The sequence below is a fragment of the Helobdella robusta genome (genome assembly GCF_000326865.2).
Source record: "Helobdella robusta unplaced genomic scaffold HELROscaffold_89, whole genome shotgun sequence".
Taxonomy (NCBI): domain Eukaryota; kingdom Metazoa; phylum Annelida; class Clitellata; order Rhynchobdellida; family Glossiphoniidae; genus Helobdella; species Helobdella robusta.
The window spans coordinates 137,475-165,409 of NW_008705506.1; the positions used below are offsets into that span (position 1 = coordinate 137,475).

At 33.1% G+C, this 27,935-nt stretch overlaps 2 protein-coding genes across 2 annotated transcripts; both read left to right on the top strand.

The window, feature by feature from the left end:
* Positions 1 to 4,737: 4,737 nt before the first annotated feature.
* On the top strand, positions 4,738 to 5,094 carry HELRODRAFT_90788 (hypothetical protein; the record flags this gene model as incomplete). The annotated part of the gene is made up of 1 exon (XM_009032859.1): positions 4,738 to 5,094. A coding segment is annotated over one exon (357 nt), but the record flags the coding sequence as incomplete, so codon positions are not given.
* Positions 5,095 to 10,673: 5,579 nt separating this feature from the next.
* On the top strand, positions 10,674 to 24,550 carry HELRODRAFT_90797 (hypothetical protein; the record flags this gene model as incomplete). Its single annotated transcript, XM_009032861.1, has 7 exons — positions 10,674 to 10,704; positions 11,641 to 11,689; positions 11,782 to 11,810; positions 11,953 to 12,037; positions 18,683 to 18,785; positions 22,856 to 22,895; positions 24,369 to 24,550. 7 exons carry the CDS (start codon positions 10,674 to 10,676, stop codon positions 24,548 to 24,550), a joined length of 519 nt encoding a protein of 172 aa, XP_009031109.1.
* Between the last annotated feature and the right edge of the window lie 3,385 nt (positions 24,551 to 27,935).

Here is a 27,935-nt window from a genome sequence, read left to right on the forward strand (position 1 = left end):
CAACAATCGACTTAAATTAATAATATATCACAACACCAATCTTACGTCCAACCTCATTATAAAAACAGCAATAACCGACCTACATTAGAGAAGACGAACCTCGTGTACCAATACATATGTCCTATGCCACACAGTGTTGTGGAATGTTACATTGGTAACACGCGAACTAGTCTTTCTCGTAGACTTACCACACACGTACAAGACGGTGCCATTAAAAATCACATTGAAAGTGAACACCGTATGCCTCTCACTAGAGCTATACTGGACCCAAATACGACGATACTCGAGTTTGAAACCAATCCAGTCTGTCTCAAAATCAAAGAGACCTTGTATATCAATAAACGCAAACCTTCAATCAATAAACAATTTAATAGCTTCGAGCATACATTACAGTTATTTTCACAATATCGAGATGTGATCCCTACATCGGCCGTTGCTGTCAACTCCATCAATCACTACGTACCACAAACGGCATGAATTTCGAATGACTACAAATGAATTCCTACCATTTAATACGGAATTCTTGACGCAGCGTTGCCGGTCCGTGGTGATCACGTCACTTGATCTCTTATTTTAATGTTTTAATATTTAACACTTTCAGTAATAATTTGGTTTATATTTCATTAAGCCTGAATTATTTATTTTATTATTTTATATATTTTAATTTCCTTAACGAGACAATATTTAAAATTCTAATTTTTAATTTATAATATAAACATTAAATTTAAATATTTTTCCCTATCATTTATATATTTCAGTTATCTTCAATATATATAGTCATATTAGTTATATATAGTTTAACGGACACTATAATACCCCATCACTACAATTACTATACAGCAAACTATACCAACCGTTTGATGAATATCATGGCAATAGAATGTACAATACACAATTTTGCAAAACGTACAATAGCCACTTAAACTTTTCTTATTTTCGTTATTGTAAAATTTTGTTTTATAGTATTTACTGTTTTGTAATTTTTATTTAACTAATTTAATTATTTTATACTATTCTTAGTTAACAAATTTAATTTTTATTTTTTTTATAACACTATATATTTCATTACCGTTGAATTCTCAATTTCATGGTTTATCTTTTATTCCATTTTGTTTCAATTTGACATTACATTTAACGCATTGATTTTATACATTTACAATTTGATATACTTTGTTTAATTACCCAAGGCTCCGACGATGGCATCTTTGCCGAAACAGCTGTCAGCCTAGCTATGACACAGACACAATTATTGAATAAATATGATTATGAAAAATTGCGTTCTGTTGAATCGATTATAAAAAAGTTAATAAATGCTAAATGGGCAACAATTTTCAACAAAATATATATATATATATATATATATATATATATATATATATATATATATATTGTATACAGTATTGTATGAATTCTACCGAATTGTTGACATTAATCAATCAATCAATCAATTAACTTGTAAAGCGGTATTTCCGCAATGTTCAACAGCGCTCCTCAATGAATTTTGCAAACAGATAGGTCTTGGGATCCGCTCTGAACTTCGTAAGGGATGGAGAAGTAGTTAGAGAAGTAGATAGAGAGTTCCAGAGAAAAGAGCCGGAAAAAGCAAAAGCAGATTTAGCAAGCAAGTGTTTAACACGAGTTAAGAATAAGCGAAAACAAGAAGACCGGGGCGTTTGTGCTTGTTGCTGTGCACTTACACAGGCTCAATTGGTTTAACTACAAGTTGAATAATGCCAAAAACGCAGTGATCTTTATACACCTAATGGAAAAACACAACACTATTATAACGAGGGAAATTTTAAACAATAACACCAAAGCAATTTATTACAACAGAGAATACTTTAAATTGAAGATAGCAAAATTAATTTTCATCGATAAACGTAAACCAGCAATAAATATTCAACTAAATAATACCAATATTCTTCCAACAAAGAAACACATGATTAACTTTAATTCTAATTAAGTTACAATCAAAGTCGCTGTAAAAACGAAGACACAAAGACGGAACAATACTATATAGCAACACTGGTGATGGCAGTTGATGCCGAAAAGAGCTTTCCTGTAGTAATAACGTTATTTATAATGTTTTGTCAAAAATGTCAAATATTAAAAGTTTTTTAACCTTAATAAACTTCATCCAGATGATAAAAGTCTCGTTAGAAAAATTGAGAAACTCAACTACAAGTTGAATAATGCCAAAAACGCAGTGATCTTTATAAATAATTGTATTTATGATAGTCAAAACCCAAAATTTTTATCTTTTAAGTAAAGCTTTTAACTCTGCTACTCGTCTAGTTTTTCGTGCCCCTTTTTATATTTCCATATCTTGTTCTTTTGCACTGGCTACGTATAAAATATAAAATAATTTTTAAAATTTTTACATTTATGTATAAGTCTCAATCTAAATTATTTCCTAAGTACTTATCAGATATTATTAATTGAACCTAAACGCCTCGGTTTACGATTGTCTTCTTGTTCTTGCTTCTTCTTAACTCGTGTTAAACACATTTTGCTAAATCTGCTTTTGCTTTTTCTGGCCCTTTTCTCTGGAACTCTTTATCTACTTCTCTGACTACTTTTCCATTCCTTACGAAGTTCAGAGCGGATCTCAAGACCCATCTGTTTGCAAAATTCATTGAGGAGCGCTGTTGAACATCGCGGAAATAGCGCTTTACAAGCTAATTGATGGATTGCTTGATTGCTTGATTGATTTACTGACTGACTGACTGACTGACTGACTGACTGACTGACTGACTGACTGACTGACTGACTGACTGACTGACTGACTGACTGACTGACTGACTGACTGACTGACTGACTGACTGACTGACTGACTGACTGACTGACTGACTGACTGACTGACTGACTGACTGACTGACTGACTGACTGACTGACTGACTGACTGACTGACTGACTGACTGACTGACTGACTGACTGACTGACTGACTGACTGACTGACTGACTGACTGACTGACTGACTGACTGACTGACTGACTGACTGACTGACTGACTGACTGACTGACTGACTGACTGACTGACTGACTGACTGACTGACTGACTGACTGACTGACTGACTGACTGACTGACTGATGGAATTAAACGCGTAAACATTAAACATTTTGACAAAAAAAGCAACTAGAACGATAATCGCTAAACAACCGGCTAAAAACTGATTGTTTACTTTAATTTAAATTTACTTTAATTCAAATATTTGTTAGATTGATCTTGATGTTATATATATATAAACAATGTATTTATATATATATATATAACGTGTCTGTTATATCCATATTATATATATATATATGGTGGGGCCAATATTTCAAAAGAATTACAAGGTATGAAGAAATTTTAAATTGGATTGGGAGACAAGAAAGATGAAATTCATAAGGAATACGGAAAAACATTCCGGGATGATATACAAAAAAATTGATTTAAAAACTAATTTTTATTTTAAAAAGTATTTTGCGTTTATATAGATTTTAAACTTAGTCTGATTATTTATAGAAGTCCAAATAGTGATTGTACTAATAATAAATTATTAAATGTAGTAATTGAAAGATTTTTTAATTTAGGGTTAATAAGTTTTTAATTGGAAATTTTAATTTTCCTAGTATAGATTGGGGAAAGCAAACAACTAAATTGGGTTATAAATCAATTGCGCAGAAATTTTTGAATATGATCAGTTCATCTGGTTTGGTTCTGTTAGTACAAACTTATGTTACTAACAAGACACCTTGTTGTGAGTTAAAATAAATAAAACAACACAATTCAGGCGTAATAAAATATTATCTTTATTCCCACGTGAATCTCGAACAGTTTCGTTTTACAAGCTATCAGGAAAAAAGAGAAAGAAGTCGAGAGAGAAGCAAAGACATAAAAATTAACATAGATTAAGTAACATTGAAATTGCAATAATCTTTAGGAATAATTTATATGTGAGATAGTTTATAAATGAATGTTTGATCCCTACAGTTCAATTAGTTACAGTATAAACAAGATATCGAGCAGCTCAAAAGGAAAATATTCTTGATTTAATTTTGGTTGAGAATGTGGCTTTAATAAATGATCTTACTGTTAACGATCCATTGGGTAAAAGCAATCATTGGGTAAAAGAAATATATATTTCAATGTTAAAGCAAATTCAACTTAACTCGGCAATAATAATCCTAAACTGAATAATGATAAAGGAAACTACAAGACTATAGTGAAGTACATTGATGATAATTTATGAAAAAATAACAATAAAATTTTAAACTTGAATTTATATGTTTTACAGGAGGAAATTTTTTTTAACTGTTTTTTTAACCGTCTTTTTTTTCATGGTCCTGGATATAACATAAAACTGCATCCATGCTGTCTTGCGTGCTTTTGAGCAAAAGGCTAGGCCCACCGCTTATAATTGGTGGTTGTCGTCAGGATGGGTGTCCGGATGTAAAAACCTTTCCCCAAATTATTCCTATGCCATCACAAAGAAAAACAACAGCCCCTAGTTTCCAGCAGGCTATAAGTTATCAAGGGGTGCCAAGAATCCCTGGGAAGTATGCAATAGCGGAGGCGTGTTGCAGAAAAATTCAGAATGGCCCCTCAATGGTACTTAGACTTGGAACGCTCAATGTTGGATCACTGACTGGCCGCAACATGGAAATTGCAGAAATGCTCGAGCGTAGAAGGATTGACATCTGCTGCCTTCAGGAGACCCGATGAAAATCGAATGGTGTTTGTCATGTTAACTCAGACAAAGAAAAATATAAACTATTCTGGAATGGTCAAAAGACGGCCAAAAATGGTGTTGGAATTTTTGTCAGAGAACCGCTGGCTCTAAAAGTACTGGATATTAAAAGGATTAATTCACGTTTCATGTGGATCAAGCTTTGCCTAGAAAAGCAAACAATGATTATTCTTTCTGCATATGAACCACAAACAGGGGAATCAGAAAAGATAAAAACTGACTTCTGGGCTGCGTTCTCAGACACCATCTCAACAATATCAAAATTTGAAACAATCCTAATTGGAGGCAATCTCAACGGCTACGTTGGAAAAAAAACAGATGGTTTTGATAACGTACATGGCGGTTTTGGCTATAGAGAATGAAATGAAGATGGCAACCGCATTTTTGAGTTTGCTGAAAGTGACAGGTTTTGTTTACTGAACACATTTTAGAAAGAGGTTGGAACATCTCATAACATACAAAAGTGGACCATCAGCCACGCAAATTGATTTTTTCGCTGTCAAGCAACAACACCGAAGGCTATTCAAAAATGTCAAAATTATATTTGGCGAATCCTGTGTTGCCCAACATAGACTCCTTGTGGCAGACCTGGTTGTCGAACTGTCAAAACATAAGTCTAAACAAATGCCTCGGAGAATCAAAACGTGGAAGCTGAAAAGAAATATTCTTTGAGAAAAATGTCAACAGATTGTCGCCACACAGATAGACCACCAATCGCAAGCCAGTACAAATTGAAGTACATACAAAACCGTTTTGAGAAATGCTGCAACTCCAGTTTTTGGGAAAACTGGTACAAAACGTCAGCATGAACGGTACACTTGGTAGTGGAATGACAGTATACAAAATGCAATAGCTGAAAAGAAAGTTGCATACAAGCAATTGCAAAAATCAAAGTCTGTTGATGACCATAAACATTTTCCGTGAGAAGAACAACTATGCAAGACGTCAAGTCGCACTGGCTCGAACAGATCAGTGCAGAGGTGAACAAATGAAATCTCTGTATCGTATAGCAAAACAAGCAAAACTTACAAAAAAACATAGTTGGTGCCTCATGTATCAAAAATGACAAAAATGAGATGGTTCTTGAACAAGATGAGATCAAACTACAGTGGAGAGAATACTTCAACCGTCTGTTAAATTAAACAAATCCCATCAATGTCAACTTTGACGCTTCACCCATCAAAGATGCAATTCCAGACATCACTGTAGAGGAGCTTACAGAAGCTCCAAAAACTATGAAAGATGGAAAGGCAGCAGGGTCCTCTGGACTCACAAATGACATTATCAAAACATCTGGTACTGCAGGTATCCAAACGTTACTACAACTTTGCCGTGAAGTGTGGAGAAATTGCTCAATGCCGACTGAATGGAACTATAGCATGACAGTTCCGCTATACAAAGGCAAAGTTGATCCATTGAACTGTTCATCATATCGGGGTATACGTCTGTTAGAACACTCCCTGAAAGTTGTCGAGAAAATCCTTGAGAGAAGATAACGTCGTGCGTTACAATCGGAAATTATCAATTTGGTTTCCTAGCGGGGAATTCAACAATTGATGGAAGTCACATCATTTGGCAACTGCAAGAGAAGTATCTCGCAAAGCTTCAACAACTATCACACATTTTTGTAGACCTTGAAAAAGCATTTGATCGAGTTCCCCGTGAAGCAATCAGGTAGAGTCTACGTCGACAACTCATTCGAGAATACCTGTTTGACTTGTGATGGAAATGTATACGAATACTAAGACTCTCGTCAGCACAACGGTTGGAAACACAGATGCATTTGACATTGGAGTTGGAGTTCACCAAGGCTCGATTCTCAGTCCACTGTTATTTATAACTGTGATGGAAGAAATCACAAAACCGATACGCATTGGTGACATTTGAAATCTAATATATGCTGATGGTATCGTTTTAACAGCCACGTCTAAGCAGAATGCAGCACAGATGTTTGAAGATTGGAACACCAGACTCGCCGATCATGGATTCAAAGTCAACATCAGCAAAACCAAAGCAATGAACACTAGTGAACCCATCCAATCCACAGCTAATGGACGATGGCCCTCTTCAGTTTTGTAAAGCTGGTGTAGGTAACAATTCAATCAAGTGTCAACAGTGTAACCAGTGGTATCACAAACGTTGTTCAAAAATAATTGGTACTTTATCTAAAGTGTCCAATTTTGTTTGTCCTGCTTGCATCAATCCACAACAACAAAATCGAAATAGCAATGTTTTTGAAGCCAGATGTAGAGAAAGTCACATCGTTTCAATATCTAGAAGATGTTCTAGATTGTACTGGAACAGCTGTAGCTGCCGTTCGAGCACGCATACCTGCAGCCTGAAATAAATGGCATCTCCTTGCCTCTATATTGATGCGGCGTGACATCCCACTACCACTACGATCAAGATTTTATAAATCTGTGATACGTCTGGTGTTGTTATATGGTGCAGAAACATGGCCATCGACAACCAAACTGGAACAACTTCAACGAACCGACATGAAAATGCTCCGATGGATGCAACGAATTAGTCTGAAGGACCACATCAAATCTACCAAAATCCTGCGTCGTGCTTGTTTAGATGATATAAAGGACGAATGCCGGCAACACCGTCTGCGGTGGTTTGGTCATGTCAAACGAAGTGGAAACAGTGCCATAACTTCTTTTGCAGATGTTGAAGTACCTGGCTGGCACACGTCTCAAAGGCCGTCCAAAGAAGTTCTGGTCGCAAACAATCGAGCAAGACATGAAAGCTTTAAATTTAAATGAAATGGATACCACTGATCGTCTAATTTGGCACAAAAAGTTGGCAAAGAAAACAACGTCCTACCTCGGGAGAACTGGGTCTCTGGACGCTAAACGAAGATTGATTGATTGACAGGAGGAAATCAATATCCTGTGGATTGTATTCAAACCAGTGATATTGGAGTCAGCAAATATATTTGTTCCTACGTTTGGTTTTGAATCACCAAAGTTAAAGTTTCCTGATGAACTAAAGTGTTCAATAAGTTTTAAAAGAAATACCTAAAAAAATATTCTAAATCAAAGGTTATTCTTGTTTTAAGAAATTTAAATTTAAATCAATATAAAACCAGATTAAAAGAAAAATCTATGAACTAAAGGTTTTTAAAATAAGATTGCTATCAGATAAAATCAAATCTAACTCTAAAGTTTTTAGAAAATATATTAAGCGATTGTCAAATATTAAAGGTTTCAATTGACTATATGACAACGACAGATGAACAATGTGACGCAATTTTCTTCGTAAACGAGTCTGACATTGCCAAAGAATTTGCTAAGTTTTTTAATAGTGTTTTTGTTTCAAATACAGGTAACAATGAAAATGTACATTTAGAAAATAATTTTGTAATGACTGAGGGTGAAAGGATACGTCCTTTGCTGTTGGAAGAGTTTGTCTGTGATAAACTAAAACATCTAAAGATACATAAATCAGCAAGTCCAGATAATATTTGTAGAAGAATTTTGGTAGAATGTGCTGAAGCAATTTCTAGCTTTTTGAGTGAATTGTTCCTTTTTTTTTAATTTGGAGTTCTTTTAGATGATTGGAAGACCAGTAAAATTATCCCTGTTTATAAAAAAGAATTGTTTATGATATTAACATTACAGACCTATTTCCTTGCTTAACTTGTATTTGTTGCAAGGTTCTAGAAAGTTTTGTAAAGGATGCTCTTTTAAATCATTTCAGTGCTAATAACTTTTTCAGTCAATTTCAATATGGTTTCATAAAAAGAAAGAGACAAGCGGCGTTTAGTCGCACGAGATCGAGCAGTAACAGGTCTGTGATGCCCTTAGATGTTCGGGGCCGCACGCGCGCTAAACTGAAAGAATCAGCGTGTCCTTGCTCATGGTCCGCAAGGACCGGGTAACCCGTTGAACCTCCTTCGTGCTAGGGATCTTTGGATGATGGGGATGGTGTGGATATAATATTTACTGATTTTTAAAAAGCATTTGACAAAATTTCATATGTTAAGTTAATTAAAAACTTAGGATGTGATTAAATGATTACTTAAAAGATAAAAAATATTGTGTTAATTGGGTGTGTTCTGAATGGATGAATGTGACTTGAGTTGAAATGGATGAATGTGGTGTTCCGCAAGGAAGTGTGTTGGGGCCAGCACATTCGAGAGAGGCGTACCAGCCGGTTAAAGTTAAAAGAAAAATAGAATAATGTAACCAGAATAATGATGTTAAATTTATTTTTCTTTGCAGATGATGCAAAAATATTTAGCTTTGTGAAATTAGAGATTGATAGGGAATTTTGCAGTTGGTTTTGGACAATTTGGTTAGTTGGTGTGGGGAGAACTATGAGGTTTTTGAATGCGGATAGATGTGTATGGATGTCTTTAGGTAAAAATAAAAATTTTCTTTTTTGGTTATAAAATAGGAAAGTGTTTGTTGAATAAAGTTAAATCTATTAAGAATCTCGGTGTTACGTATGATAGAATGAGATTTGATAAGCATGTAGATAGTATTCTTAGGTTTAATTCAATCTTATTTTTTTGGTTTAGATAAATTTTCATTTTTGACTTTATATAAATCTATGGTTAGATCTAAATTAGATTGAAAGTTCAGAAAAGAGTTATTAAACCGTTTTGTGAATATCGTAAAATGAAATACAATGAAAGGCTGAGGTTTTTAAATTTATCCACACTAAGGGTTTGTAGAATCAGAGAAGATTTGATTACTTAGTTTAATACTTTGAATAATAACTTAAATAGTATTTGATAACTAGAGGACACGATAAAAAATTAAAACGATTGATTGATTGATTGATTGATTGATTGATTGATTGATTGATTGATTGATTGATTGATTGATTGATTGATTGATTGATTGATTGATTGATTGATTGATTGATTGATTGATTGATTGATTGATTGATTGATTGATTGATTGATTGATTGATTGATTGATTGATTGATTGATTGATTGATTGATTGATTGATTGATTGATTGATTGATTGATTGATTGATTGATTGATTGATTGATTGATTGATTGATTGATTGATTGATTGATTGATTGATTGATTGATTGATTGATTGATTGATTGATTGATTGATTGATTGATTGATTGATTGATTGATTGATTGATTGATTGATTGATTGATTGATTGATTGATTGATTGATTGATTGATTGATTGATTGATTGATTGATTGATTGATTGATTGATTGATTGATTGATTGATTGAAATAAGGTTAGAACAAACATGAATAAATATGCATTTGTCAATAGAACTATATCCATATGGGATTCTTTACCAAAGGAAAATCCGTAAATTAATTTAAAGTTCTGTTTGACAAGTTCACTATTGAGTTTGAGGACGTACGAATGGCGTTCAAATTATCCAGTTTGATTGATATTTAGGCTGGCATGTGGGTATGAGTGTGGATGCTTGAGACGTGTGAGAGTGTGTCTGTCTGTGTATTACTTTTATTATAACTTGAATTATTTATGCTTTCATTTCATTAACTAATTTTTTGGGATTTGGGCTTATAGGTTGTACACCTAATTATTAAATTTTTTATATGTTAAAATGTTTTTTTATTTTTATTTTATTAATATTATTTTAAAAATAAAACATATTATTAAAATAAAAATAAATTAATAAAATATATTAAATTAAAACTAATAGAATTAAAATAACCTAATTGCAAAGAAAAAGCTTTTTTCGGTGTATATATATATATATTTGTTGGTAATAGACCATAATTTTTACAATATTATTATTATTATATTATTTATTTATATATGTGTATATATATATATATATATATATTACTTAAATTTGAATTAAATTGATTGATTCGTTGAATTCTTCACGCATCTTATTTGTTTTTCGTCGCGTTGACATCTTCAAACACATGTTTATAAATAAATTTGCCAGCCCGCTGCCATATTGGATTTCTTTTCTGAAGGATGACGGAGTACAAGCTCGTTGTGGTTGGAGGTGAATTTAGTGTTTGATATTATGTTTTGAGATCATGCTAGCTGCTTGCTGGACGTGTACTTAAGTTCTTAAAATAAAAATTTGGCTAATAAAATCACCGTGGTTTTTTTAAATAATTAATAACTAATTAATAACTCGATTAATAACTCGATTAATTAATATTAATTTTTTGATTAACATTGATTAAACACATCAATTTTTTTAAAAATCATATTTTTTGCTGCTGATACCACTCTGCTTTGCTCTAACTCTGATTTTTTAATCAAACTCATCAGTTTTTCTAAAATTCATATTTTTTGCTTTGCTCTAACAGTCAAACTAACTCTGATTTTGCTTCTTTTAGTTAGAATTTAGTTTCTGTTATTAATAATTATTAATTTTGGTTTAAGACTGAGTGGTTGCCAATCTAAGAATATTAATATTACATTGACTTAATTTTAATATACTGAATAATATAATAAGTCACATAATTTTTTTTTGTATGCTATAAAAATTAAAATTAAACGATAAATTAAATAGTAAGGGTAAAATCTTATATCGGTACTAAGAAATTCAATTCAAATAAATTACTAGTGGATGGATAATAATAATAAAAAGTTTTATATATATATATATATATATATATATATATATATGTTTCATACACACACATACAAACACATGTCCAAAAAAGTGCATGCATACCGGCTTAAACACACAAGTCGGAACATTATGCACATATTCACAAGTATTAGGAAGTTGCGTTAAAAATAAGAATTAATCAAAATACAAAAATAATATAATGTCTTTTATTTTAGTTGTATACATACATAATACATACGAGAATTTTTGGAAAATTAATTTTATTTAAGTTATGTAAAAGTATTCAATTTATTTCTTTATTTTATAAATTTTACGATTATTTATAAATTTTTTCATAAATTTTACTATTATCAGCTGGTGGTGTTGGCAAAAGTGCATTGACAATTCAACTTATTCAAAACCAGTTAGTGCTTTTAAATATTTTTTGCTGACTTACATACATAACTTAAAATAGATTTGCGTTAAAAATTTCTGATCTATTATGTAATTTTTCAGCTTTGTAGAAGAATATGATCCTACAATAGGTTGGTTATCAAATTTTTTCATGATTTATTCAAAGGTTCTTGCTAATAGCATCATTGAAAATTATACAACATTTACTGATCAGTGAAACTTGTTGAAAAGTTTCAAGCCATTCTTTTTTTTAATAAAATTTATTTTATCCAGAGGATTCTTATAGAAAACAAGTTGTTATTGATGGGGAAACATGTTTATTAGATATATTGGACACAGCTGGCCAGGAAGAATACAGGTTCAAATTTTAATTTTTGCTTTTCATATGTGTTTGTAGTTAAGCAATTAGGAATAGTTTAATGTTTTAACAAATGGACATCATGATATAGTTTTCTATAATTTATAATGTAGTTTTGTGGTTTATCATAGATATAACTCAATTGTTGAGGCATATTTATCAAAGCACGGTCCGAGATTTCGGGATTTTACCCTTCTTATCAGTCCTCATAATTTCCATATTGGTTAATTGTTTTCATTTTCATAAGTCTTTTCAATGTGCTCTTTTATTTTTTACAAATACAGAAACATTTGCACACGCGCCATTTATGATTGCAGTATTTTTAGGCACAGAAATTTTTTGCACTCTGGATGGATTAGTGCTATGCAAACGCCGCCATTTAAAATTTTAGTAAAACAAAATTTACTGATACACATTATTTGCTACTTAAATTGAATTCAAAGAATAACAAATTAAAGAAATATTTAATGCAAGCCACTGAAAAAAAATTATAAAAAGTTATCTTTGAAATCACAACCATTTTCAAAACTAATTTTAACCAATTTTGATAGATTTATTTTAATTACTAAAGAAATCACAGAGAAGGTTGTCTGGCTGAGCAGAAGATTTTTTTTTAGATTTTTTACTGTTATATTTTTACGAGTATTTAAACGGTACTTTTTTCATTATGTTGAATTGACATAGAACATTTTATTATTATTATTACTATTATTATTATTAATTTATATCGCGTCCTATGCATAGCTTCAGGGACTCTTGGATTAACAATGATTTTTGACGTTTCCGTAGGCCTGGATAAACAAAAAGTTTTTCAATCGTTTTCTAAAAAGTTTGATGGTTGGTTGTTGACGAAAAAGGTGGGCAAACCATTCCTTATGGAAGGAGAACTGTACGTAAAACATTTGTTGACAACCGACGAATTGCTGGCAGGTTGATTCAACTGAGTATATGAAGATGAACGAAGTTGACAAGTTGATGAACGACGTGACATAAGTTGATGAAGATATGATGGCTGAGATTTATTATGTAACTTGTAACTTGTGAGGACAGCGAGTTAGGGTTAGGGTTTTTTCAATTTTTTCTTATAAAATTGTACACAAGACCAAAATAAGCAGTCAACATTTTTTATTAAGAAACATGTTATAAGTAAACAATTAAATGTTGCTATGTAAAGATAACAAATTATTAACACTGTTTGCTGATAATGTAGTTCTTTTCTCCAATATTCGACCTGCAATGCTGAAGACACATTCACTAGCAGATGAAGTTGCTGGTATGCATAAAATTTAACAAACTACGTTATAAAGTAAAGGATAGACAAGTTTTTTTTCTTTCCAAAATGTAACTGGGTCAGTATCTTTTTCAACTTTTAAGTTGAGATATTCTGATAATTCATTTCTATTATGGGTTAATTCATCTGGATCATGAATCTCTGTGAAATCAGCAATCCATAAATATTACATTTTTTTTGGTAAAGGTTCAAAGCTGTTAAATTTCATAACTTTTTTGCCATTCGACCTTTCTTTTAACAAATTTTGTAGTGTTTCAATGGCTTGTTTTTTTTCTGTTGGGTGGTATGAAAAATAATCCTTTCATGGCTAGATTCAAAAGTGTTACAACGTCATGAAGAGGATCTAGTCTAACTTTTTCATGTGCTTTCAAACACTGAATAGGTTCATCACCATCATTGCAATTATTACATAAGTGATCGAGACGATGAAGCAAGGGCACAAATAAATGCTAAGTTAGTTTGCTATCAGCACAAACCAACTCAGAGGCATCTTTAAAATTATTCAAAAACTTTTCCCCAAATTACTCTCATGCAATCACAAAGAAAAACAACGGTGAAGCAAGGGCACAAATAAATGCAAAGTTACAAACCAACTCAAAGGCATCTTTAAAATTTTCAAAAAGTCCAACAGACTTTAGAGCTGCATGAAAGCTGAAATACAAGCAATGGCAAAAATCAAAGTCTGTTGATGACCAAAAAATTTTTTATGAGAAGAACAACTATGCAAGACGTCAAGTCGCACTGGCTCGGACAGATCAGTGCAGAGAGTGGCCCACTAAAAGCAAAGGTGAACAAATGAAATCTTTGTATCGTATAGCAAAACAAGCAAAACGTACGAAAAAGACATAGTTGGTGCTTCATGTATCAAAAACGACAAAAAATGAGATGGTTCTTGAACAAGATTAGATCAAGCTACAGTGGAGAGAATACTTCAACCGTTTGTAAAAGGAAACAAATCCCATCAATGTCAACTTTGACGCTCCACCCATCGATTCCAGACATCACTGTAGAGGAGCTTACAGAAGCTCTGAAAGCCATGAAGGATGGAAAGGCAGCATGGCCCTATGGACTCACAAATTACATTATCAAAGCATCTGGTACTGCAGGTATCAAAACGTTACTACAACTTTGCTGTGAAGTGTGGAAAAATTGCTCAATGCCGACTGAATGGAACTATAGCATGATAGTACCGCTATACAAAGGCAAAGGTGATCCATTGAACTGTTCATCATATCGGGATATACGTCTGTTAGAACACTCAATGAATATTGTCGAAAAAATCATTGAGAGAAGATTAACGTCGTGCATCACAATCGGAAAATATCAATTTGGTTTCCGAGCAGAGAAATCAACAATTTATACAATTCACACCTCCGGCAACTGCAAGAGAAGTACCTCGCAAAGTCTTGAAAAAGAATTTGATCGAGTTCCCCGTAAAACAATCATGTGGAGTCTACGTCGACAACTCATTCCAGAATATCTTGTTCAACTTGTGATGGAAATGTATACGAATACTAAGACTCTTGTCAGCACAGCGGTTGGAAACGCCGATGCATTTGATATCGGCGTTGGAGTTCACCAAAGCTCGATTCTCATTTCACTGTTATTTATAACTGTGATGGAAGAAATCACAAAACCGATACGCACTGGTTACATTTGGAATCTAATATATGCTGACGATATCGTTCTAACAGCCGCGTCTGAGCAGAATGCAGCACAGGTATTTGAAAATTTGAACACCAGACTCGCCGATCATAGATTCAAAGTCAACATCAGCAAAACCAAAGCAATGAACACTGGTGAACCCATCCAATCCGCAGCTACTGGACGAGAACCCTGTTCAGTTTGTAAAGCAGGTGTAGGTAACAATTCAATCAAGTGTCAAAAATAATTGGTACTTCATATAAAGTGTCCAATTTTGTTTGTCTCGTTTGCATCAATCCACAACAACAAATTCGAAATAGCAATGTTTTTGAAGCCATTAAGGTAGAGAAAGTCACGTCGTTTCAATATCTAAATGATGTTTTGGATTGTACTGGAGCAGCTGAAGCTGTCGTTCGAGCACGCATACGTGCAGCCTGGAATAAATGGTGTCTCCTTGCCTCTATATTGATGCGGCCTGACATCCCACTACCACTACTATCAAGACTTTATAAATCTGTAATACGTCCGGTGTTGTTATATGGTGCAGAAACATGGCCAATGACAACCAAACTGGAACAACAACTTCAACGAACCGACATGAAAATGCTACGATGGATGCAACGAATTAGTCTGAAGGACCACATCAAATCTACCGAAATCCTGCGTCGTTCTGGTTTAGATGATATAAAGGACGAATGCCGGCAACACCTTCTGCGGTGGTTTGGTCATGTCAAACGAAGTGGAAACAGTGCCATAACTTCTCTTGCAGATGTTGAAGTACCTGGCACACGTCCCAAAGGCCGTCCAAAGAAGTCCTGGTTGCAAACAATCGAGCAAGACATGAAAGCTCTAAATTTAAATGAAATGGATACAACTGATCGTCTAATTTGGCGCAAAAAATTGATGGCATAGAAAACATTTATTTAGTCTGAGAATACAATTTTTAACTTTAACCTGTTAAATAAAAATTAAATATTGGCCGAATTATTTCAAAAAAAGTTATTCACTACAATTTAATTTTTTTTACAAATAATTTAAATATTTTACAAATGAATATATATATATTTATTGATTAATTAATTTATTTGTTTATTTATTATTTGCTACACTAAACGCACATCTTTTACAATACATTTACTTTTACACACAGTTATAGCTAGAAACACCAGATTTGTAAATATAAAATAAATAACAATACGAATGCAACCAACCTTTAGCAACATGAAAATTCAGTCGATCACTTTTTTTCATTTATAAGAAGTTGGATATCAATTTTTGAAGTTATATTTTTACAACAGTTATTTTTCACAATCAAAATACAAATAACCACGTCGATGCGATCAGCTGAATCATACAACTCTAAAAGACAGGAAAATCGTAAAATGAAAGGAAGTTCATTTTAATCTTTCAAAAACATGGAAACGAAAGTGGATAATAATACAAATTTTAGCATTCGGAAAAAAAAATTCCATTCTCGCTAGTCATTCCCATCTAATCAATCCCGTTTCCCTATTCCCTAAAAAATATTTTACCCAAAAAAATTAACTTCCATTCCCCCCACGGGAATTCCCATGGGAAACATGGCAATTCTCTATTTCCCGTTCCTATGTCCACCTCTCGTTGACGTACTGGTAACCAATGTAGTTGAATGAGTGAATCTGTGCTGGAAGATAAATTACTGATGTTAAAAACAACTTTTGCAACTCTATTTTGAACTTTGTTGTAAAGTTAAAAGGTAGAAAGGAAGACCGTAGAGAAGAGAATTACAATAAACATCGAGCCAGTGCAAAAGCAATATCTTCGCTGAGAAATTTACGAATTTGACGATTAGTCCACGTATAATAATTACAAGATTTGATCAAAGCTAAGACATGAGAATTACATGATAGAGAAGAGTCGAAAGTTAAGCCTAAAAATGTAAGTTTAGAGGTTGAGGAGAGAGAAGAATAAGCCAGTAAAACGTGTGATGGGGGGAACATTTGATAAGCGGTTGCGGTGTGCCAAGGAACATTACTTCAGATTTGTGGGGATTTAGCTAAAGAAAGTTTGATAAATGCCAATCGTTTATGGTCATAGTACATGCATTTAAGTTGTCATGTTGAGATATGTGATTAGAGGTGGGAATTTTAGCTATTATACATGTGTCGCTGGCGTATTGATGAAAGAGTTAACCAAAAGTTTCAATGATATTAGAAATAGGAGAGGTATAAGTAGATAATGATTTTGTTGTCGATCGAGGTTGTTGCGTTGGAATGGACAAATATGAAGGTGCATTCTGTAATTTGGATGGTACTGCATCTTCTTTTAACTTTCTTCTTTGCCTTTCCGTAACAGTCCTGACAATCCCCACAGTTCTGTTCAATTTTCCTTAATACCAATCAGAAAAACATGTTACGAAATCTGATTGATCAAAGTGGAGTGAAAAAATTTCGGAATGTTTGTTTGGAACATAATCTTTACAAGGATTAGCACGTGCCCATGTAGCGCACAATTTAGGATTTTTTAATGAATAGGCGTGAAACGATGCGTCGTTTTTCTCGTCATTTGCTGCTTTTGATTTATATCCACTTTTACATCTGTAAGCTGATTTATATATAATTACAAACAAAATATTAAATACAATGTAAAATTATTTAAAAAGAAGAAAATTAACAATTAACGATACAAAAGTTTTCAATAAATGAACAATAATCAAAACTCAACTGCATTATAAAACAACGTGTAACACAAATAAACAAAGATAGTAAACAGCATTATAAAACAACGTATAACACAAATGAACAAAAATAGTATAGGCAAAGATAGTTTAACAAAGCGATAGCTTAATGCCATGGCCTACTATGCTCAAGTTATGATATGCGTGTGTTAGGACTTTCGTATCTAGAGGCTGTTACTACATCGAGACATCTATGATTAAAACATACGTATATAATGAAAACATGTGCGATTATGCAAGCACCACACATGTTAACACATCTTGTAAAAAAATTTCTCAATGATAGTGGTTGGTGATAAGATAATCAAGATAATAACATTAGTCAGATGGTTCAAGCAATGCAATCGTAGTTCTTCAAATCACTTTGCATATATGCAATTCGCTCATGGATCAATGATTAGAAATATACTTTTACATACATGTCATGGACATCTATATACCAGGACGGTCAACATGCCTTAGCAACGGACCAGCGGAGACGATCGTTCTACAATGCATGTGTTGTACAATGTGCGTTGTGCATGTGCAGTGCATACATCACATTTAACAGCCAACAATTTTATTTTTGTAATATTTTATTTACTATTTACATTCTTCACATTATCAACATCATAGAGATATTTTACAAATTTTTTATTAACTATTTACAATTGCATGTCATGATTATTATCACAAAAAATTAAAAAAATACATTGAAAGAATCATGTTTGTTTTCAATTAATGATCGTTCAGTTATTTTATGAAATAACACCGTAATGGTTAGCCTGAAATAATGTTGGTTCTTTCAAAATTTTGTTTATTAATCTAAAAATCAGCAACTCCGCATTTTGGGACAAGTTGAAACATCTGTGGTGAAGTCATAAAGACGTTTGGACAAATTTAACAAACTTGATTTTTTTCCGATCATTAAGCACCAATACTCTTCTCTTGTTTTTTAAAAGTTTATTTTAAAAGTTTATTTTAAAAGTTTTTTGTATTTATCTCATATTTACAGTGCTATGCGGGACCAGTATATGAGGACAGGGGAAGGTTTTCTATGCATATTTGCTGTTAATAATTGTAAATCTTTTGAAGATATAAACCAATACAGAGAACAGGTTAGGTTTTTTCAAAAATTACGAGCGTAATTTTCATTTTTTTTATTAGTTGGTTTTCCTTAGCTACTATTTTTGTACATAGTTTCAGTTTTTAATTGACTATTGTTTAACTAACTGATCTTTTGCTCTTTTCAACAATTCTTTTTTTAAAGATGTTTAGATTATTTTATTAGTCAAATTTTTCTTGGTTATGTCAGAAATTTTTACCTTTTTATGCAAACTGCTTTAAATATTTTTTTAATAATTATCTTTTAATAAATATCTTTTTAAAATTTAATGGATTAATAAAATTAGGGTTGCACCGGATAGTGCTTTTTGATAACCAGCCGGGAGCTGGATATAGCCGGATAGTAAAAACTGATATTCGGCCGGAGCTGGATATTGGACATATAAATTTCGCGTTATGGAGATAAGGCAAATGTTTTTACGGTGTCCATGGAGGCTTTGGCTACGGGTCTCAAAACGAAGACGGTGTACGGATTCTGGAATTTGCTGAAAGTCATGAACTCTCGTTGATATGATCGTGGAACGATCATATCAACGATCATATCGGCCACTAGAATGAAGATCGAATGCCCGCTAGACTAAAGACATGGAAACTGAAGAACCCCATGTTTAGAAAGAATTTCGAGGTTGGTATCGGCACAGCTGGAGAAGGTAGACATGACATGGAAATCTTTTCAGGACACCCTAAAGAACGCTGCAACAGCTGTATGTGGAAAATCTGGACCAAAACGCCAGCACAACAGCAAAACTTGGTGGTAGAAAGAAACGGTGCAAAATGCTATTGCCAGTAAGAAAGCAGCTTTCAAACAATGGCAGAAGACGAAGACTGATAAAAATCGAAAGACATACCGATCAAAGAACACAGAAGCGAAATGTCAGGTTGCGATAGCTCGTGCAAATCAATGCAAGGCATGGCTAACTGAAAGTAAAGGCGAACAAATTCGGTCACTCTACTGAATAGCAAATCAGGCCAAAAGACTGAAAAAGGAAATAGTTGTTGCCACATGCATAAAGAATAATGAAGGCACCATAATAACCTTGCAGAATTAAATGAAAGATCACTGGAAAGATTACTTCGATAAGTTATTAAATGAAACAAACCCTATTGAGGTGGACTTTGATGCACTTCCGGTGGAAGGACCGATTCAGGGCATCACAGCTGAGGAGCTTACGGATGCGTCGAAGATAATGAAGGTGGGTAAAGTGGATGTTAGATTTAAAACTCAAAATGACTTTTTTAGCATTGAGCGAAATATTATTTATATATATATTATAAAAAAAATATAAGTAAATAAAGTTTATATAAAGTAGTAATTATAAGTGTTTTGCTCAGATCAAACAAATGAGAAACATGGTCAAATTTTTTTAGGTTATGGAGAATTCTCAGAAAATATCTCTGACATTTAACTATTAATGATAAGTGACGACACTTACTGTACTGTTGCCCCAAATAGGTAAGCAATATATCAAGTAAGGGTATATTAATGAATAGTAAAGCATTTTAGTTACAACAAAAGGATATATGTTTTTAATTTATTTAAAATTTTTAACGTTTTCGTGATTTTTAAAGATATATACGTTATGTAGTCTTACCATGATAAATTAGAGCTTTATAGTGACGCCTACAAATTTTATCGAATGAACCTTATTAATAATATTACCGCCAGTGAATATGTCAAAGTTCATTAGGTTTGTGTTTATTACAAACAACCTTTTCGTCAGTAATCAAGTCGTTAGTGAAATCGTCTTTAATGCGTAGTTTATTATGTGGCTTAAGAGATGTTTTAATCAAAGTCTATAACTTTTAGTGTATAGTATTTTTTTATGGTAAAGATATATATTTTTATTCTCAAAAGAATGGTATCTAATATATTTTTTATACATTTTATTTTTTTATTTTAGAAAGATTTAATATACGAGAAGTTATCCAAGGTTGTTTTAATTTTACATGATTGCCAAAACGACTGATGGACAAAAATAATCAAATGCGTGGTTTAGAATATTGTGGAAAAAAACAAATTCGACATCTACATCGTCGATCTTTGAAATAGAGCTCCAGTCATAACCCGCCAAAAAATCCTTAACGATTGCAAGATTAGCTAATGAAAAATTGTGGCTTTAATAAAAAAGTAGTGAATATTGGGAAATGGTCAGAGAAATCGGTTTGAATTACACCAGATGTGTAATCAACTGGATGATTGCAAAATATATTGTCTATGAGCGTAGAAGATGTGGTGTAGATCGGGTGGAGTCTACGCAGACAGCTTGTTCCAGAATATCTGGTTCGGCTGGTTATGGCAACGTACTCTAACACAAAAACTCTGGTCAGTACAACAGCCGCTAACACGAATGAATTTGACATTAACGGCGCCCATCAAGGATCATTACTCAACCCATCACGGTGATGAAAGAAATGACCAAACCGATACGCTCAGATAACGTATGGAATGTGATATATGCAGATGATATCGTCCTCACGGTAGCCAAATGTAACAAACATTCATTAACGCGTGTCTACTTTATACATGTTAAAATAAATGGAGACACTGTATATTTTACTATCCGGTCAACTATCCTCATTAAATAATTCTATGCTTCCATTACTAATTATTTATTAGAACGTGGGATTGTAAAATTGCTGAGTGAAAGAACAGCACGATTCAGTTGTTAGGAGAGGAGTTAGAGTCGTTGGATTATGCATTTGCGATGAGGTTATTGGCGAGTTTATTCCAGGAATTAGCTAATGTTTCAGCGTTTCCATTAATGGCATTCAAATGTCCTGACAGGAAGGGTGAGTTGCAACGGTTTGTTGAGGTAGTTCATCGATGACTCAACAGTTTTTCCCCAATCGGCTCCACCGCGGGAAGGCCGTTGCTCCAGAGCCAACGGTTGGCCTCCTCCGACACCAAAAATAAACAAGGCAGAAGAGAGTTTGCCTAAAACGATGAGAAGAACGCTGGCCCAACTCCGCTCAGGTCAGCAGCATCTGTCCTTTTTGCCGAAAGTGCTTGTTTAGATGATATAAAGGACGAATGCCGGCAACACCGTCTGCGGTGGTTTGGTCATGTCAAACAAAGTGGAAACAGTGCCATAACTTTTTTTGCAGATGTTGAAGTACCTGGCACACGTCCCAAAGGCCGTCCAAAAAAGTCCTGGTCGCAAACAATCGAGCAAGACATGAAAGCTCTAAATTTAAATGAAATGGATACCACTGATCGTCTAATTTGGCGCAAAAGTTGGCAAAGAAAACAACGTCCTACCTCGGGAGAACTGGATCTCTGGACGCTAAACGAAGATTGATTTGATAGTTTTAATATTTTGTAATGGATGTTATTTGTTTTTCAAAATTTGCCTGAAGTATAAAATTCCTATGCCCCTACTATGCCTGCGCAGAGTCTACAACACAAATGAATGCATTTTGTCGAATTGCGTTTTTTTTTCTCCACTATCTCAACATGAGAATTTGATCAATGCAAATTTCCTTTTCTGAAGTCACAGATTTTCTTATCAGATTTTTTTCATGCCATTTAGAAAAATTCATGGGATGCCCAGTATTGTCGCACACATTTCTTTCTTCTTGCGTATCGATATAATAGTTTTTTCCAATCATCTTAGTACAACCTCTTTGTTCCAGATTTTATAGAATAATCTTTACAGCCATTTGGTTGTGTAGAATCTTTTATTTTTCAGCAATTTGCTGTTATCTGACAAATAAATATTTTAATTTGATTAACTGCTCATCATTTCCTCTTCTGATATTTCTTCAGTGATGGCTTGCATTATCATGAATTTTATTGTGTCTAATTGCGTTCTTATACAGTTTTATATGATATATAGTATTAGTGTATGGCATTCCGTTTTTAATGTGATTCATAATATCTATTCAATTACGGTTTTTTTCATACACTTACCATCTCATTACATTTTTGTACAATGATTGCAAAAGTGATTTTTTTTATACTTAACGTTGATCTATTTTATTGATTCAGTTTTATACTAAAAATTTATTTTTTAACATTTTGGTATCATTGAAATCAGATTTGTTTATAAATACAAATATGCAGATCAAAAGAGTTAAAGATGCAGATGAAGTCCCGATGGTTTGTGAGTATTTTTTCTTTTAATAGTTTTTTTCACTTGTCCGTTTTAAGTTAACTCAATTTTTAGTACAATACTGTAAAAGTTTTGGCAAGCACTAACTCGACATTTCCTTTTCTTTTCCTTACCATTAAATAAATCTCTTATTAAAGAAGAATTTAAATAAGTTAATTAAAATTTCTAAGGAATGTCTTGAGCTAGTGTAATAATGGTGTTATACAACAAATAATTTTAAGTAGACTAGCATTCAGATATAATAGACTTCTTATCACTGTCATTGTTTTATAGTACACAAAGTAATTACTCAAAACTGTGATTTATAAAGTCTCTTATATGGTGCAGAAACATGGCCAATGACAACCAATAACAACCAAACTGAAGCACAACTTTATGAAAATGCTCCGATAGAGGGAATCAATTAGTCTGAAGGACCACGTCAAATCTACCAAAATCCTGCGTCGTTCTGGCTTAGATGATATCAAGAATGAATGCCGGCAACACCGTCTGCGGTGGTTTGGTCGTGTCAAACGAAGTGGAAACAGTGCCATAACTTTTTTTGCAGATGTTGAAGTACCTGGCACACGTCCCAAAGGCCGTCCAAAGAAATCCTGGTCGCAAACAATCGAGCAAGACATGAAAGCTCTAAATTTAAATGAAATGGATACAACTGATCGTCTAATTTGGCGCAAAAAGTTGATGGCAAAGAAAACAACGTCCTACCTCGGGAAACCGGGTCTCTGAACGCAAAACGAAGATTGATTGATTCCACTGTTTTGGTTTTTCAGCAATATTTAAAAATGAAAAAGCGTTATGTTTAAATAATTTTGCTTCATAAGTTTGAACTCAGGCATAACGTTGCTGGAGCAACTCGTAATATGGTGAAAGCATTGGAAAGACGTCAGTGCTTCTGAGCGTACTACACAAAAATTTCGTTCTGGTAATATGGACCTCGAAGACAAAAAAATGGTCGTGGACGGGCATGCGAAATTGTTTTCAAATTTACTTGCGAGAAAAGCTGAATTAAAAGTCTAAGCTCTAGTTATCAAAATTAAAAGATAGTGATGCTGCTAAAGTTCAAATTGGAAATTAGCAGGTGCAAAAAGCAGAAACTGGCTACTCAGGAACAGAGAGGATGTAGAAGTTGACAACACAAAGAACGAGTAAAATTTATAACAGGCTTGCTGAAATCTTTCATAGGAACTTCTCCATCATAATTCACAAATTTCTACAATTCTTTATTTTAAAGTTATAATGTATGTGATAAAACTTAAGCAAATCTAATCTTATTTCATATTTTATTTTATTTCATATTCATATTTAATTAATTTTGTGTTTATGGACAAAGTGAAAGCGATTAACGAAAGAAAAAAATTTTAATTAGTCACAATTAAGCTCTACACATTAAATGATTCCAATCGTTGTTCAGTTTTCGTCACGCTTACCAAAGGGTTTTTAACTTTATTATTTTTTTTCATTCAGTGGTAGGTAACAAAGTTGATCTATCGTCAAGAACTGTAGATACTAAGTCTGCAAAAGACAAAGCAGACTCATACTGTATTCCATACGTTGAGACATCTGCAAAAACTCGTCAAGGAGTTGATGATGCTTTCTTTACATTGGTCAGGGAAATTAGAAAATATGTTAGTTTTCTATTCAAATGATTATTTATAAACTAGTTGGAAAATATGGTAAAATGTAATGCTTGTGCTTATTGTGTTGTCTTTTTGTAGGACAGATATGTAGTACTAGATGCTTGTATCTCCTGGACCATTTAATAGCGAATAAACTGGGCGTGTCTAACCTCTCTGAAATAATTGTACAGGCCTTTCTCCATTGGATTTCAAGTGTCTTTGAACCACTGAAAACACTTCATGATGTTACATCTATCGGGTCAACTACAAGTTGTCTCCTATAGACTAGAGATCATTAAAACCTTTTAAAATGCAGCCATGCAATTGGGAATGGTTAACATTAAGTTTTTTTGGGCACGGATGATGCGCCTGCGAAACTTTTAAATTTTGTCAATTGTAGTTGATGAACAGAAACCAAGCGGTCTTGCAGTAAATTGTTGTGCACCAATTTGATTGTCTGAAAAAAACACAAAAACAAACATTAACCCGGTTGCTGTATCAAGAAACTTGTTAAAATCTATGATGTGTACAAACATATTTCGTAGACAAAACCTGAGTCACGTCTTAGAAACCAGAATTGCGCAATTGTCTACGTATGTGTAATAGACATGAATGCACAATAGTTTTATAACAGGTTGCATGTCACTAAACGTTTTGATCGTGCCACAATTCTCAATAAGGATTGTCCATTGACCTATTGTAGAAATGTGATGGTGTGATGACTGAAGTGTTTTTGAAATAACTGTGTTTGAATGTGCTGATTGGTTATTTTGTTGATAGTTCTGAGAAATAAATTGGAGAGAATAACGATTTGATTCATCTGGACGTATTTTGATTATTAATCAATAAATCAATCAATTTTGATTATTAAGATATATGTAATAAATTCAGGTTTTTGATCACGCATTATATCCGTTAGGGAAAAATGTCAAATTGAATAGTGATATTCAAAAATTTTCAAAATGTATTTCTTTGTCTACATTCTGTTTTTATAGTTTTTTGACATTTTAACATTCCAAACTTAAATATATAACCACCACTGATTCTGAGATAGTATATTAGGTATAGAATAATTAAAATCAATCAATCAATCATCGTTTAGCGTCCAGAGACCCAGTTCTCCCGAGGTAGGACGTTGTTTTCTTTGCCATCAAATTTTTGCGCAAAATTAGGCGATCAGTTTTATCCATTTCATTTAAATTTAGAGCTTTCATGTTATGCTCGATTGTTTGCGACAAACATTTCTTTGGTCGGCCTTTAGGACGTATGCTAGGTACTTCAACATCTGCAAAAGAAGTTATGGCACTGTTTCCACTTCGTTTGACATGACCAAACCACCGCAGACGGTGTTGCCGGCATTCGTCCTTTATATCATCTACACCAGCACGACGCAGAATTTCGGTAGATTTGATGTGGTCCTTCAGACTAATTCGTTGCATCCATCGGAGCATTTTCATTTCGGTTCGTTGAAGTTGTTGTTCCAGTTTGGTTGTCATTGGCCCTTTTTCTGCACCATAATACAACACCCGACGTATCACAGATTTATAAAGTCTTAATCGTAGTGGTAGTGGTATGTCACGCCGCATCAATATAGAGGCAAGAAGATGCCATTTAATTCAGGTTGCACGTATGCGTGCTCGAACGGCAGCCTCAGCTGTTCCAGTACAATCCAGAACATCCCCTAGATATTGAAACGATGTGACCTTCTCTACCTTAATGGCTTCAAAAACATTGCTATTTCGAATTTGTTGTTGTGGATTGATGCAAGCAGGACAAACAAAATTGGACACTTTAGATAAAGTACCAATTATTTTTGAACAATGTTTGTGACACCACTGGTTACACTGCTGACACTTGTTTGAATTGTTACCTACACCTGCTTTACAAACTGAAGAGGGCCATCGTCCAGTAGCTGTGGATTGGATGGGTTCACCAGTGTTCACTGCTTTGGTTTTGCTAATATTGACTTTGAATCCATGATTGGTGAGTCTGGTGTTTCAATCTTCAAACATCTGTGCTGCATTCTGCTCAGACGTGGCTGTTATAACGATATCATCAGCATATATTAGATTCCAAATATCACCAGTGCGTATCGGTTTTGTGATTTCTTCCATCACAGTTATAAATAATAGTGGACTGAGAATCGAGCCTTGGTTAAACTAATTAAAAAAATTTTTACGACTTTTATTTTATTTTTTTTTACAACTTTACGAATTCAGAAAAAACTGGGCTAAGTTTGCTCCTTTTAGTACTTTCGTTAAAATTTGAGTACCAAAAAATTTTAAAAATGTCAAAAAATCATGTAAAAAATTACATAAATAATCTTCCGTTATTTCTTAGAAAATAAAAAGGCACAAAACAATAATAACCAAAAAATAAGTTAAGCTAATTTAAAATGTTTTTTAAAATATGTTTATTTATGTTGATATTTTTTGAAATTGAAAACTAGAGCGAAAATTTTCAGGAAGTATAAGGATCTCATTTATGAAATTAAGGGCAAGTTTTTAATCGACACCCAACAACCTGTAAAATAATAGAGTGCATAATGTGAAATTACATGCGCGATAAAATAATGAAAATGAATAAAAGAATCGTGTTGTTAACCGACCGAAACTAAAGTTAAAATTGTTAATTTTTCTTCGGTCGTTCTCGAAGTATTTTAGCTGATATTTTCATTAAAGTTAGACTTGCTATTACCAACATTAACGTAGCCATTCTTTTATTTTAATTTTATGAACACAATAAAAACATTTATGTTTACAAGATTTAATTTATATTAAATCGGTAAAATTCCTATTGTGTTAGTTGTGTTTAGGGATGCACCGAAGTTCGGCCCCGGCCAAAATCCGGCCTTTTTTTCAAATCCGGCCCCGGCCGGATTTAGGGCCGGATTTAAGCGTCTATCAACATTTAAAAATTTTATAAATTGAAAAAAAATTTTATTGAATTCAATTAATTTTATGTCAATAAGTTAAAGGCTAAGCATACATGACACATAATAACAACATCACTAATTGTGAAGTGAGCTGGACAATTTTCTTTGTGCTATAACATGGGTTATGCATAAATTATAAGCTGATCTTTGTGCAAAAGAACTTGTGCACGTGATATATACTACATAATTGTATATTACGGATGATATAGCTATATAATATATATAATTTAGAACATGGTATGTTAAAGGTTAGGCTAGGCTTACATGGCACATAATAACAACATCACTAATTGTGAGCTGAGCTGGACAATTTTCTTTGTGCTATAACATGGGTTATGCATAAATTATAAGCTGATCTTTGTTTACAAGAAATTGTGCACTTATATATAATAGTATATGACGATGATGCAGCTATAAAGCGCATAATTTAAGAACAATATATTTATTAAGCATTTTTTATTATTGGTGAATTTTATAAAA